Below are 12,929 nucleotides of genomic sequence, written 5' to 3'. Positions count from 1 at the left end.
TTATGCAGGTGATGTCTTAAAGCATGTTTTTATCTGGATGAGTGGTTTCTTTAAATAAAATCATGAAAGACTGCACGATAAACTGAATTTACCTTCTGTTAGTGAGGTTGAATTGCCTGTTGGTTCTGCAGACTTTAATTCCAAGAAATTTTACTGAGATTCCAGCCTCTGCTATTTTGAGAGGCACTTTTGTGCATCCCTGTAATGTCATAGCAAATGTTGTTCAGTCTGAATCAGTTAAGTTTGAAAAAGTTTGAAATAAGAAATGCCTGACTACTCTTTGATTAATATATTAGCACTACATTTTTTCACTTTTGGGATGTAGATATAGAATGTGTGAAGAAGAACTACAATGACTTAGGAATTTGAATTCTTTACTACCTCTTCTTCTGCCTGCCTTCTTAGTTGGGAGGAGCCATCAGCCCCATATTTACTCCTGGTAAAAAATTTCTATCTCATGTTTTGAGCTTTGGCTCCCTCCAGCAGTGTGGGGAGATGGGGACTGAGGGTTGTGGTCAGTTTGTCACTGGTTGCTCCTGCAGCTGCTTAAGGAGAAGAGTCCTCCCCCAGCTCCAGCATCCCTCCCATGGGAGACAGTCCTTCACAAACTCCTCCATCCTGAGTCCATCCCATGGGCTGCATTTCTCCATTGGCTGCTGCAGCACGGATCACTTCTCCACAGGGTGCAGTGCTCAAGCACAGCCTGCCTCCAGTGTGGATCCCCCACAGTGAGGAAACCTGCTCCATCATGGGCTCCTTTCTCCATGGGTCTCCAGGTCCTGCCAGGAGCCTGTTCCATGGGGTCACAGCCTCCTCTCAGGCATCCACTTGTTCTGGTGTGGTTTCTTCCAGGGCTGCAGGTTGATCTCTGCATCCCCATGGCTACAGGGGCACAGCTGCCTCACCATGGTCTTCATGGGATGCAGGGGAGTCTCAGCTCTGGTGCCTGGAGCACCTCCTCCTTCTCTTTTTTCACTGACCTTGGTGTCTGCAGAGTTGATTCTCTCACATGTTCTTGTTCCTTCTCTGGCTGCAGTTACATCTGCCCAATAACCCTTTTTGGGTTTTCCTTCTTCAGTATTTTGTCACAGAGGTGTTGCCACTATTTCTGATGGGCTCAGCCCTGGCCAGCTTTGGGTCAGTCCTGAAGCCAGCTGGAATTGGCTCTCCTGGACAAGGAGCAGCTTCTCAGACAAGCCCCCCTCCCCATAGCCCCCCACATCTACCAAAACCTGGCCATGCAAACTCAGTTGGTTTTGGGGGGTTTTTTGGGTTGGTTGGTTTTTGCTCAGACCCTGCTCTTACCATCTGGCATTTTTGTGGAGAATTACCTGCTGTGGTCCTTCCCCTCTCTGTACAGGGTACAGCCCTGTACTGATCTGCACAGGGCTAAAGGCCACTCAAACCTTGGCACGTACTGTGTGTACCAAGACTGATTACTGCATGTTTACCATAAATCCCCAGAAGTTTTAAGACTTGCTGCAGATGGATGGTGTTGCTCTTCAGGGTGCACAGTGATGGATGGAGAATGTAAAAATGACAGTAGCTCTCTGTGCTTAGGGTATATTTCATCATGTTTGTGTTATGATTCTCTGAGTAAGCATGTAGATTTCAGTACACCTTACAGCACCTTCTGAAACACAAATAGCTGTGGGAGCAAAATTTTCCAAAGCAGAACTGTGTTGTGCATGCATATTCTTCAAAATCTGCCAGGAGTGGGCTTCAGACTTGCAGTCAAACCAAATCACAGCACAGTGTTTGTAAATTAATGCCTACTTGTCATTTTCTGGCCTGGTATGCAAATAGATTGAAGTATTTGCTTTCCTCAAAGCTTGTATATTTAGTTGTCTTCTGTAATTTGCAACTGAAAAGTAAGGTTTATGTAAATGGCTTAGCTATTTTAATAAAATATGGAAAACTTTGTACAGCTGCTATACAAAGCTTTCTGTAAAGATGAAGAAACATTCTGTTGTAGGCCTAAATTCAGCAAGCATCCCACTTGGGGCAGGGAAAATGTGTGTGTATGCTCAGTTTTAAGAGGCATGTGTTTGTATAGTCTTTAATGGAGATAACTGTGGGTACTATTTTAAATTCTATTCTGTAAAGAACTGAAAACCAGACAAGCTCTTTTTGAACAGATGAGTAATTTCTTGGTTTGATCTATACATTGTTTAAAAAAGCTGTTTTACTAGGTGTCTTGAGTATAAATAAGAGTAGATTTTTTTTCTTTTTCCTGATTTTGCTTTCATTTTCTTTCTTACATTATTCAAATTCTGTTACCACAACTCCACATTTTTTTCAATCACGAGAACAATAATATTCCCTTGTATGGCTTCCTAATATTGTGCATACAGTTTCCCTTCCCACCTAATTACTTTCTGTGAAACCTCTTTTGATTATTGTTCACCAGTAGGAACAATTCTGGTAAAATTTAACAGACAAATAATGGACCTAAAGACGAAATTTTTGAAAGCCCTATGGAGAGTGTATGAATGTAGGAAAAGGGCTGGAAATCTTGGGGGTGGATAGGGGTTGAGGAAGAAATTTGCATTGGGAGCTCAGGGGTGTTTTTGTGCCTGTCAGAGAGTGGGTTTGAAGTAAGTGTGTCTTGGTCACCTGTCTCATGTGTCTTCCTTACTTGGTGATCCTAAAGGAATTGGATGGATGGGGGATGGTTCACATGCCAGGGAGCTGATTTTGGTTTGGTGTGGAGGCTATAAAGTCATAAAATTCCAAGTTCTTGGTTTTGACACCTTGAACAGTTTCACCGCTGATGCAACAATTCCAGTTTAAGAAAAAAGGCATAAAGTTGTATGTTCAGAAAAGCATTAAAAGTTTATTTTCTAATTTTTAATTTTAAGCATAAAATAAAAATATCCTATTTAAATAGACTATAAAGATCATACCCAGGAGATTTTTCCATTTACCTCAGTGAAGTAAAAATTTCAACCAAAGCCATTATGCATTTTTTTACACAAAATGATGTTTTATGTACTTGAGTTGTTTGCTGAGAATCTTCAGAGTTCAGCTGCTGTAATTTCTGCTGTTTCTAGTTACATTAGTATTTGAACAGTTCTGTGTTTGTTTGAAAGAATGAGGTCCTTTAAACAGTTGTGAGAGTTTTTTGTGTGACTTGTTTCTTTAATTTCTTCTCTCTTTTAAAATGCCAGACATACACAAGCACTAGCAACAACTCCATGTCAGGCTCCTTGAAGCGGTTGGAAGATACCTCAGCTCGATTTACAAATGCAAATTTCCAGGAAGTTCCTACACATGTTTCAAGTGGAAAAGATTCTTCAGAGGCTAGAGGGTCAGAGAGCAAAGGGAAGAAATCTGCAGGTCACAGCTCAGGTCAGAGGGGAAGAAAGCCTGGTGCTGGAAGAAATCCAGGAACAGCTGTGACTGCAGCTAGCCCTTTTCAGCAAGGTACTGATTGTTAAGTGTAACACAACTTCTGCTTTGACATGAATTAGAAATTTTTTGTATGCAGAACTTGAAAAGTAGTTAATCTTTCATCCTCAATATTGAGAAAGTTATTTCACTTTAAACCTAACATTTTCAGGGTAAACATGTTTGTTGCTATAGCATGAAAAAGAAAGTTGTACATTTTAAAAAGGCAGAACTGATGCTTTTGTTCAGACTGTTGAGGTTTTCTCTTTAGCTTAAACAGAAGTGTCTTTATGTGCCAGAAAGTTAGTCTGGGGTAAACGTTATTATGAATTTGAGTCCAGAGGTCTTAGCTCTTTGAGAGAGTAATACTGATGTTTTTTAGTCAGTGCACTGGCTAAAGAACAGAACTGGACTACCTAATGCATAGGATGCATTGGCCCTTCAGTAATTTTTCAAGATGCAGATATTGAAAATATACAATTTCCTTCAGAGTGCAAGACCTTTCTACTTAATTGTTTTGTCATTGAAATATATGAACAGAAGTCAAGTATGTTAAAAGTATGCAAGGTTTATTTGCCTTAGGTAGTACAAAATCTGTTACTTTTTGAGCTTGCTAAAACGTAGTACATGCACTATGAACACTTCTTAAAAGCAAATTTTATTATGGCATCTTTATCAGAGTTGAAAAATTATCAAAAAAATTAAAAGTTTATTTTCAAATTCCTTAATTAATAAAACATGTTATTTGGAAACAACACACTAGGTCTTCTATAAAGTAATTTTTAGTAACTTTCACTGTGGTGTCTAGTAGTTGACTGTTGTTTATGCTTTGTGGTGGTGATTTTCCTTCTGAATTTATTTATGCAGTGAACACTTGTAAATTTGTCTAGAGCTCTTTCAGTATTTCAGGTTTTTTTTACTTGAAAGAAGAGGAAGGTTTTTTTTTTTTAAATTCTCAAAACTTTGAAAATTGCCTTCTGTAATTCCTCATTTAAAGAAAAAGTCCTACTGCAGATTGCAAAATAGATCTTAATTATGTGCATGCAGTTTCTTCTGGGCTGCATTAAGGGAAGTTGATATAACTTATTTAAAATACAAAACAATTATATTTAAAGTCTTTTAGTTAACTTTATATGTAATTTTATTTTAAATAAATTTTATTATAAGTGGAATTTGTAACAATGTTGAGTGGAGTACTAATGATAAAACACTAGCTTTTAAAGGACATGGGTTTTTTATACCTAATGTCATAGTTAGGAATATTTTCTTGATGTTTGTCTTCAGTCTGAATTCTGTGAAACAGTACCCACAGACACCCACCTGTATAAAATCAGTGAATTTTAGTGCATGTAGATGTTTGTATTTCCCAAGAGTGCTTCATTTTCTGCCTTGAATACAGTAATACAGTGATGAAATAACTGCATTCCAAGTACTGAAGAAGGAATGTAATTCTGTTGCACAAAAGATCTTTATAGTTCTGTGACAGTGCTAAAGAAGTCTTAAAATGCCAATTTCATACACTGTTTTTCACTTTCTCTCTTACACTTTTGAAAAGTGTCTTCTATGAGCTCCTCCTCGGCTGGGGAGAATTAAGCCCAGTTGTTGTTGTTTCCTTGACCTCTGCCAGACTCTTGATTTTAGGCAGAATTGGTAAGGAAGATTGTGGGCATAGTGTATATGTGATCATAGCACATTTCTATCAGCTTTCATTTTATATAGTTGTATGTTCAAAAAAACTGCTCCAATTTGCACCAAGTGTTTGTTATGGCTTCCAAACGTGATGGATGTTAAAGGTGCCTAAGCAACAAGATTGTTATTCTTCTTTTACTCATTTTCACCTGTTTGTGCCCCAGATGCAAATTTGAATCTCAGACAGGAATCTGAGACTCATATCCAGCAAAGTGAAGATCAGCAGGAGAACCAATCCAATGAGTTATTTAAAGAATTCTTTAGCTCTTGGTAAAGCTTTTCATAGTCTTTCACATTAAAATTTTTTATTCTAAGACCATAATACTTCCCATCGGTTTTCATCAGCTACAGGGAAAGACATAATTGTACTTCTTTCTCTTTTTAGGAAGCTTTTTGGGCACTCCTGGGAGCATAAAGTCATCTTCTGGAAGTTCAGTTCAGTCTCCCCAAGACTTTTTGAGTTTTACAGACACAGATCTGCGAAGTGACAGTTTCACACATTCTCAACAGGCTTCGTCAACCAAAGATGTACATAAAGGAGAGGCTGGGAGCCAAGAGGGTGGAGTCAATTGTTTCACTTCCTTAATTGGTCTCCCTACATCGTCAGCAGCTGTTCCCCAGTCTAAAAACTTTGACGGCTCACCTGGAGACATAAGTAACTCAAGCCTTACTCCTACAGCATACAAACGAGCTCAAACTTCTGGACTAGAAGAAGAAACTGTAACAGAGAAGAAACGGAAAGGAAATAAGCAAAGTAAACATGGGCCTGGTAGACCTAAAGGAAATAAAAGTCAAGAAAGTCTTTCCCATCTTTCAGTTTCTTCTGCTTCCCCAACTTCATCTGTGGCATCTGCTGCAGGAAGTGTGACAAGCTCTGGTCTTCAAAAATCTCCAACTTTGCTCAGGAATGGAAGTTTACAGAGTCTTAGTGTTGGTTCATCTCCAGTGGGTTCAGGTAGGCATCTATTGAATTTGTTTTTTTACCTCAAAATATGTTTTTATTATTTTAGCTATAATTCTGAGTATGCTTTTCAGGAACATAGTATCATATAAAGTATCATGAAAATCACACTGGGGGAAAAAGGACTGTTGGAAAAGTAAGTTTTGTTCCATGTATAGGTGCCACTGTGCTGTAGGTGGCTGTAGTAGGTGGACCTGTGTATTGACCTAGAGGCTATATAAATGCAGGTTTTGAAGCTGTAGGGGGAAAAGTTGCATGTAAATAGGTTATTTGAAAATTATGTGTGACAGGTTTAGCTAAAAAAAAAAAGAGTGATAGTATTGACTTGATTGTCTGTGTGTTCAGTTACACAGAGAAAACAAAATTGGTACTCAGGTATGTCAGCTTTGCTGAATGTGTCCCTCAGTTCCATTTTCTGAATTCAGCTTAACTGAAAATCAAAATATCTACCTGGAGAATGACCAGTTTAAACATGTAAAATTATATTCTGAGTCTGGACTCCTGTGCAGCTGGATGACATTTTCATATTCTTGTGTGCTATTTAGCAATTGAAATTGGCTGGTTTGTTCTTCCTCTGTTCTAAATGTTATGCACATCTGGGGCTGTGAGAGGCTTTCTGTTTCCAGTAAACCTGTGTGTGGAATGGCCTGGCAGGATACTCTTATCTACCAAAGTCTTTGTTGCTCTGAAGTTTCTTTCAAAGCTTTTGTGAAGTAAAAAATAACAAATTACCTCACTTCTGAAACTTCAAACTTTTGTCCTTTTTTTAAAAATTTTTTTTTTCTTAAATTTTCTTTTTCTTCATTTTTCTGATTTGGGGGTAGAGAGAAAGGGAGCTTGAATACTGACTTCTGGGGAGAGTTTTATGCTATTTGTATTATATACTTTTCACTCTATAAGCAAGAGATATTTTTAAAATACTCGTAGTTCAAGGAAAAAAACCCTGTATTTCTTTCAGAACAAGGCAGGTACTTAAAAACTTGATGTCAAAGCCACATTGTTTTAAAGCAGTTTGATACAAATGATCATTTTTATTATGTGTAGTAAAGGCAATAACAGCAGCAGCTATATTAAAAAATACTTTTCCTATATTAAAATCAGTGGAGAAAAATGGCATTTGACAAAACCTCATAGTTTACTACTTTCTTTCTGTTTAAAATACAGTTTTAAGAGCGTGTTTACCTCTTACCTGTTAAGAACAGTGAGCATCTAACAGATTCATATCAGTGTTCTGATTATTATAGTATGAACTTTCTTATTCCTTTATGATCTCTTGGAGGGGGATTACATATTGCTGTAGTTGGGGTAGGAGATAGAAGTACAAGGTCTTGGTTTGAAGTGGGTGACCCACTTATTTATAGTTTCCCTCTTATATTTATTGTAGAACATTCTGCTCTCATCAGCTCCTTGAACAGGCCTTTCCCTGGTCCATTCTTGCTTCCTTTGGCCTCTTCATTACCTCTCACTCTTATAGATAGAAGATGCCAGTGATAATGTTAAACTCTTGGTAAATAAATACATGGATGGAAATAGTGTGTCTGGTTTATTACTCTTATCGTGATATTCAGCCTATGGTTTTACATCTGTTAAGTATACTTAGATTCTTGGTGGCCAGCATTAGACCTCTAAAACAGTGATATTTTCTGAGGATGCTAAGGAACATGGATATGAATAAATGAACAAACAAAATTCATAAACAAAATCACCCTAACAAAACCAGGAAAACCCAGAGATACAAAAACAAATGGGATATCTTTGAGCACGAGCTCTAAATTTGTCCAGAAACTTCTGCTTGAATCACAGCTTATTTTTGTAATGTACTCTTCTCCCTCATCTCCTGTTTTTCTTACACTTGTAGTGCTGTTCTCCTTGCTTCATCATAAGCATTTTTTGGTTTAGTGACCCAAAATAACCCAATTTACCACGATTTTTTATGTTGCAGTGAAAAAGGACATTTGAGTATTACCAGTATTATCAGAAACATGTATTTTCTCAGGAGTAATATTCTAATGTTTCTCTTTTCAATGTCCCCACTACTTTGCTGAGTAACAAGATCCGACAAGCGAATCTCATTTATTTGATCCAAGCTCCCAGATAAGATTTTATGCATCTAAATGTAGTGAGTGAAAACACAGAGTACTCAAGTCAAAAACTTTTTATTGCCTCTTCCTTGGAATTACCTTGATACCTGAAAGAAGCCCAATCAGGAATGAGGTAGACCATACTGAACAAAGCTGCTGAGGCACTTCTGTAGGAATCTCCTCCTCTTTTTTCTAATAGTCTTCCTAACAGCAATGTAAAGCTATCATTCTCTTTCAGTTTTCTGAAGAGTACTTGTAGAGATTCATAAAAATGATGAAAAATATGACTTCACAGATGTATGATAATTGTGTTCATAATTAATGTTCAAATGAGATGAAGTGTGAAGGGAAGCTTATTTTAAAAGGTAACACAGATTCATCATGTGCTATTTATACGTAATTAAGTGTCTTCCCAAAATGTTTTATTCAGAGTGAGTATATTCAGCTAATTTTGTAGAACTATTTGTAATTTCCAAAGTTATCCAGTCCAAAGGGCTTCTCTTTTCCTGTTTAATAACAGGAATGTACCATGAATGTTGGTATAGTATAAGGACAGGTTATTAAAAGTTGTTACAGCACATAAACTCAGGTTGTGTTTGCCATGCAACAGATCTGATGTGTTCAAGGTTAAACTTGAATGTTCAATCTTTATGCTCTCTGTTATTTTTTTCTGAAATATATTTATAACCTGACAGGAAGCATTTTATGCATTACTTTAACACTGTATTCAAAGGAAAAGAATTAACTGTTAAAAAATGAAATAAAATTTAAATTGGTAGGGTGATAGGGAATTTTTGCAATAAATTAACATTTCATTAGTACTCTCTTTAAAAAAAACCCACCAAAGTTCTGTAGATACCAGCTCATTTACAAACCATACTTCTCTTTTTTTGAGAATTCACAAGCATTTTAAGTTTATTGTCTAAAAAGGCCTAAGTTATTGGAGGAATTGTATAAAGCTGATAATGGTTCGCCCCAAATAGGGTTGGTCTTTGAGTGATTTCAGGATCTGAATCTTTTAATAGGGGAAAGTGTGTATTGATTTAATCTAAACTCAACTACTTTACAGAGCTATCTACCTTTCCAAGTCAAAGCTGCCCAAGCTGTATTCTCAGGATTAAGTTTATTCTCACCATCCTTTTAGGGAATAATATTTAAAGATTTCTAGTCTAGTATTGTAAAGCATTGAGAGCTTGTGTCTCTCAGCAACAGGAAAAAGAACATTTTTGTGTGATGTACAGTACCTTCTGACTTTTTTGGAATAATGTAGCAATGTAAAATGGAAAGAATCAAGTATCAGAAGTTATCTGAAATTTCTGTTTCATGGTTAATAAAGTTCTTGTGCAGTTGTCTTCCAAATTCAGCATGGATATTTGCTGCTGGAATTCTTACAGTGCTTCAGGCACTTCTCTCTTTCTCGGTTCTGCTCTTGTTTTCAAATGTACAGCAAATTGTACAGTATCAACTTCAGTAGCTAAGGACTTTAGGGGATTATTTGCTTCAATATTTTAATTTTTGTAAAATTGATTTTATGCGGTTATATGTACTGTAAACCCCCCAAAAAAACATATTTTTTTTTCTTTAAGAAGACTGGAAAAGATTAAATTACCAAGTGGGTCTCAAAATGGTTAGCCCATTGTTTCAGCACCCTTATGTGTCCATCTTCTGGAATTCCTTTGTCCTGATTGAGGTGAAATTAGAATTTGTCTTTCTACATTTTTATCTCTTCACCATATATATTCCGCCCTTAGCCAATCTTCAGTATGCTCTGGTTGGGAACACTGGACACTTCTTGGAATAAAAGACTCATCCAAACCCAGTATTGTGTTTTATTAAAGCAGTATTTCGAATTCTGAGTTGATCTTATCTTGTGCAGTCAAGTTTCAAATGCTGCAGATCAGTTCCATGTATATTTTTTCTCCTTTCCCATCTGATTCAAGCAGTGCTGAAACCTTTGTCAGTGTTACACAGGTTATGCTGTGCTAGGTCATGGTACTGTTAAGCTCATTGTTGCACTGATGACATAAGGGAACTCTGAGTTTCAAAGTAGAGGAGTAACTTGAAATTATTCTCATTTGGATACCAAGTCCCTCAGTACTTTTGTTCTTTTGTTGAATCTTTAGGATGCTGTGTTTAAAGTTTGACTTTCTCTTGGGAGAAAGATTTTAGGAAAAATTATTCTAAAACAGTTTGTGCTATTATGTTTATCTGCAAAGTGCAGATAAACTTAATAGCACATAAAGCAGAAGTCTTGCTGTGTTAAAAAAGCCAGTTTGTATTCAGAGGAGATAGAATATAAAGCAGAAATTGATACTAATTGATACTAATAGATACTAATGGTATTTGAAGACTAAGCAAACGGTATAGAAAGCATACAAGGCAAAATCAGTGCATGGAGAATTTCATCCTTCATGTTTGAGGCTTAACAGAAGCGGTGTTGGGATTGGTGAATGGTGTACAAGATTAAAATGTTAAAATTGATGATTGTTGGTGTAGGAAACATGGAGATGTTAATCAGGAAACAGGGAGGAAATCACCTGAGGAAGTAGTTTATGAAAATGAGGATTATCATGAAATGCATCAAAGTTTTTAAGTAAAACATTTGTTATCAGCAGCTAGAGCCAGAAGTATTGACATTTCCTGATGATGAATACCTTGTACTTCCATGCTTTTAGACTGTCAGTGTTAAATTTCAGTGAGTCTTTAAAACTCATGAAGTTATAAGAGAGACTGACAAGTAGTTAATGTTATGCAATTAGGCTGTATCTGGCAGAAGAAAGGAAGATTTTAAGACATACAGAGGTGTAATGACTAGTGATGGAAATTGAGAGTTATGGAAAATAACTTACTGGACTGATTTGATTTTATTTCCTGATTTTTTAATAGACGTGGCATAGTAAGTGTCTACATTTCAATTGATACAGCATGACATTTTAAATAAAGACTTGTAATGCTAGGAAGTCAGCAAATCCTTCCATTAACTGTAATTAATAGGTAATTTCAATTTTATTTTGTTCATAGAATTATTAAACCAATAATTTTACTTTGTTTTGTTATTTCCCCTTATGCTCAGTTGGTCAGAGCATGGTGCTCTTAACACCAAGGTCACAGCTGTGATCCTCAAGCCACCAAAGGGTTGGACTTAGCAATCTTTGTGAGTCCCTTCCAATTCAGAATAGTCTGCAAAATCTATTGGAAAATGCTGAAATTTTTGACAAAGTCTGGTTATGAGGGCATGGTAAAATGAATCTCTTGGTCAGCAGTACAAACTAAGAGTTATGTTGGTAGAGCTAAAGTAGAAGATTATCTTAGAAAGATGGATGTATACTTGCAGGATAAGGATAGCCTTCTGGGGAAAGAAGGGCTGTAGAGAACAAGGATAAAGGTGATTAATCAGTTGTGTCTGAGTTTGCAGAGCTGAGCTGTGTTTAAAAATGTTTTAATGCATAAACAGCAAGCTAATGAGAAAGGCAGCTCTGCATTCAGAGTGTGTCTGGTCTTTGAATACTGTGTATGGTTCTGCAGTTTGCTCTGTGTAAAGAAAAGAGCTACAAGAAAGGTTCAATGACTGGAAAAAGCACATTATTGGAGAATAGCTAAGGAGTGAGTTTATCAGACATGGATATGTATGAGGAACTGAAAACTGGTACAATGATCCTTAACCTAACAAAGAAGTAAAACATTATCAAGTGAGAGAAAGTAATAGTTGAACAAATCTCAGTTTTGAAAATGTATTTTCTAGAAGATACAGTTTAGTCAAACATATTTATTTGATTTGCATGTGCAGGAGTTGTGGAAGTAAGAAGTCAATGTGCTTGCTAAGATTCTTGTTTGATCCTTACCTATGAACCTAATTCTTTGCTGTATTTTCTCTTTGATTTTTAAATGAAAATGTAGCATGGTGCATCAGTTTAGCATATGAAATGGTTTGTAACTGGACAAATAATGCAGTTCAAAATACAGTAGTTATAGTAAATTTTCAAGCAGCATGGGTCTGCTAGAATTACTTCCCAGCATGGTATGTTCTGTGCTTTTTTAGAGATTGAGAAGTTAAGTCATCTTTGCTGCTCGCTCTGAGGGTTCAGGGTGGTTTCTAAAAACATATGTTGGAAAAAATGTGCTTGGATGTAATAAATAAGAATTCCTTCATTAAGAAGGCTGTGGAAAAAAATACTGAACAATTAAACTTCTAACAGAGATGGGTTTTAAAAACAGTTATGAAAAACTTCTGAATAATGATGGAGAACTGAACATTATGATACTTTAGGGGGAAAAAAGGCTATTGTCATCACTGTGACACTCATTTCAAGAAGGGATAGAAGAATTGCATCACAATTAATTGAAATTACTCCATACATGTTGCAGTTAGCAAAGAACTATATTTACGGTGCTAATTTCCTCCTAAAATATGACTATGAATATGAAAGTTGAGAAGAGGCATATAATGATTGATACATTTAAAACATGCTTTTCAAAGAGTCTGAAGCTCTTTGATAGACTGAAATATCTTTGATTTAAAAATACTTCAATTTACAAAAATGTTTAGAAGCAGGATTGTAATTATTATGCAAAAATAAGTACTCTTCCTGGTCAAGATTTTTTTTTGGTAATTGTGTACTGGTAATTGCTGTTTTCTGGTTTCTTGGTTTTTAGTTTTGTTTGGTTTTTTGGGGGGGATTTTTTTTTTTAAGTTTATAGAAAAGCACACTATAGTGCTTAATTGGATGGGCTGCTGAAAACAAGAAGTGTTCAGCCTGTTCCACTCTTGAAGTCTCCAAGCTGCCTGACTTGCCATGGGAGCAGTGTTT

At 36.3% G+C, this 12,929-nt stretch overlaps 1 protein-coding gene across 4 annotated transcripts in view; it reads left to right on the top strand.

Annotated features, from left to right (window-relative positions):
• MLLT10 (MLLT10 histone lysine methyltransferase DOT1L cofactor) overlaps nt 1-12,929 on the top strand; it is a 123,817-nt gene that overhangs the window by 62,081 nt on the left and 48,807 nt on the right. For all 4 annotated transcript variants that reach the window (XM_059476145.1, XM_059476129.1, XM_059476121.1 and 1 more), the window contains 2 exons: nt 3,171-3,426; nt 5,465-6,034. In XM_059476145.1, the coding sequence (XP_059332128.1) occupies nt 3,171-3,426; nt 5,465-6,034 (826 nt within the window). The remainder of the gene's footprint in view (nt 1-3,170; nt 3,427-5,464; nt 6,035-12,929) is intronic.

Source organism: Ammospiza nelsoni, chromosome 1 (assembly GCF_027579445.1).
Source record: "Ammospiza nelsoni isolate bAmmNel1 chromosome 1, bAmmNel1.pri, whole genome shotgun sequence".
Taxonomy (NCBI): domain Eukaryota; kingdom Metazoa; phylum Chordata; class Aves; order Passeriformes; family Passerellidae; genus Ammospiza; species Ammospiza nelsoni.
This window is presented reverse-complemented; position numbering and strand designations above follow the sequence as displayed.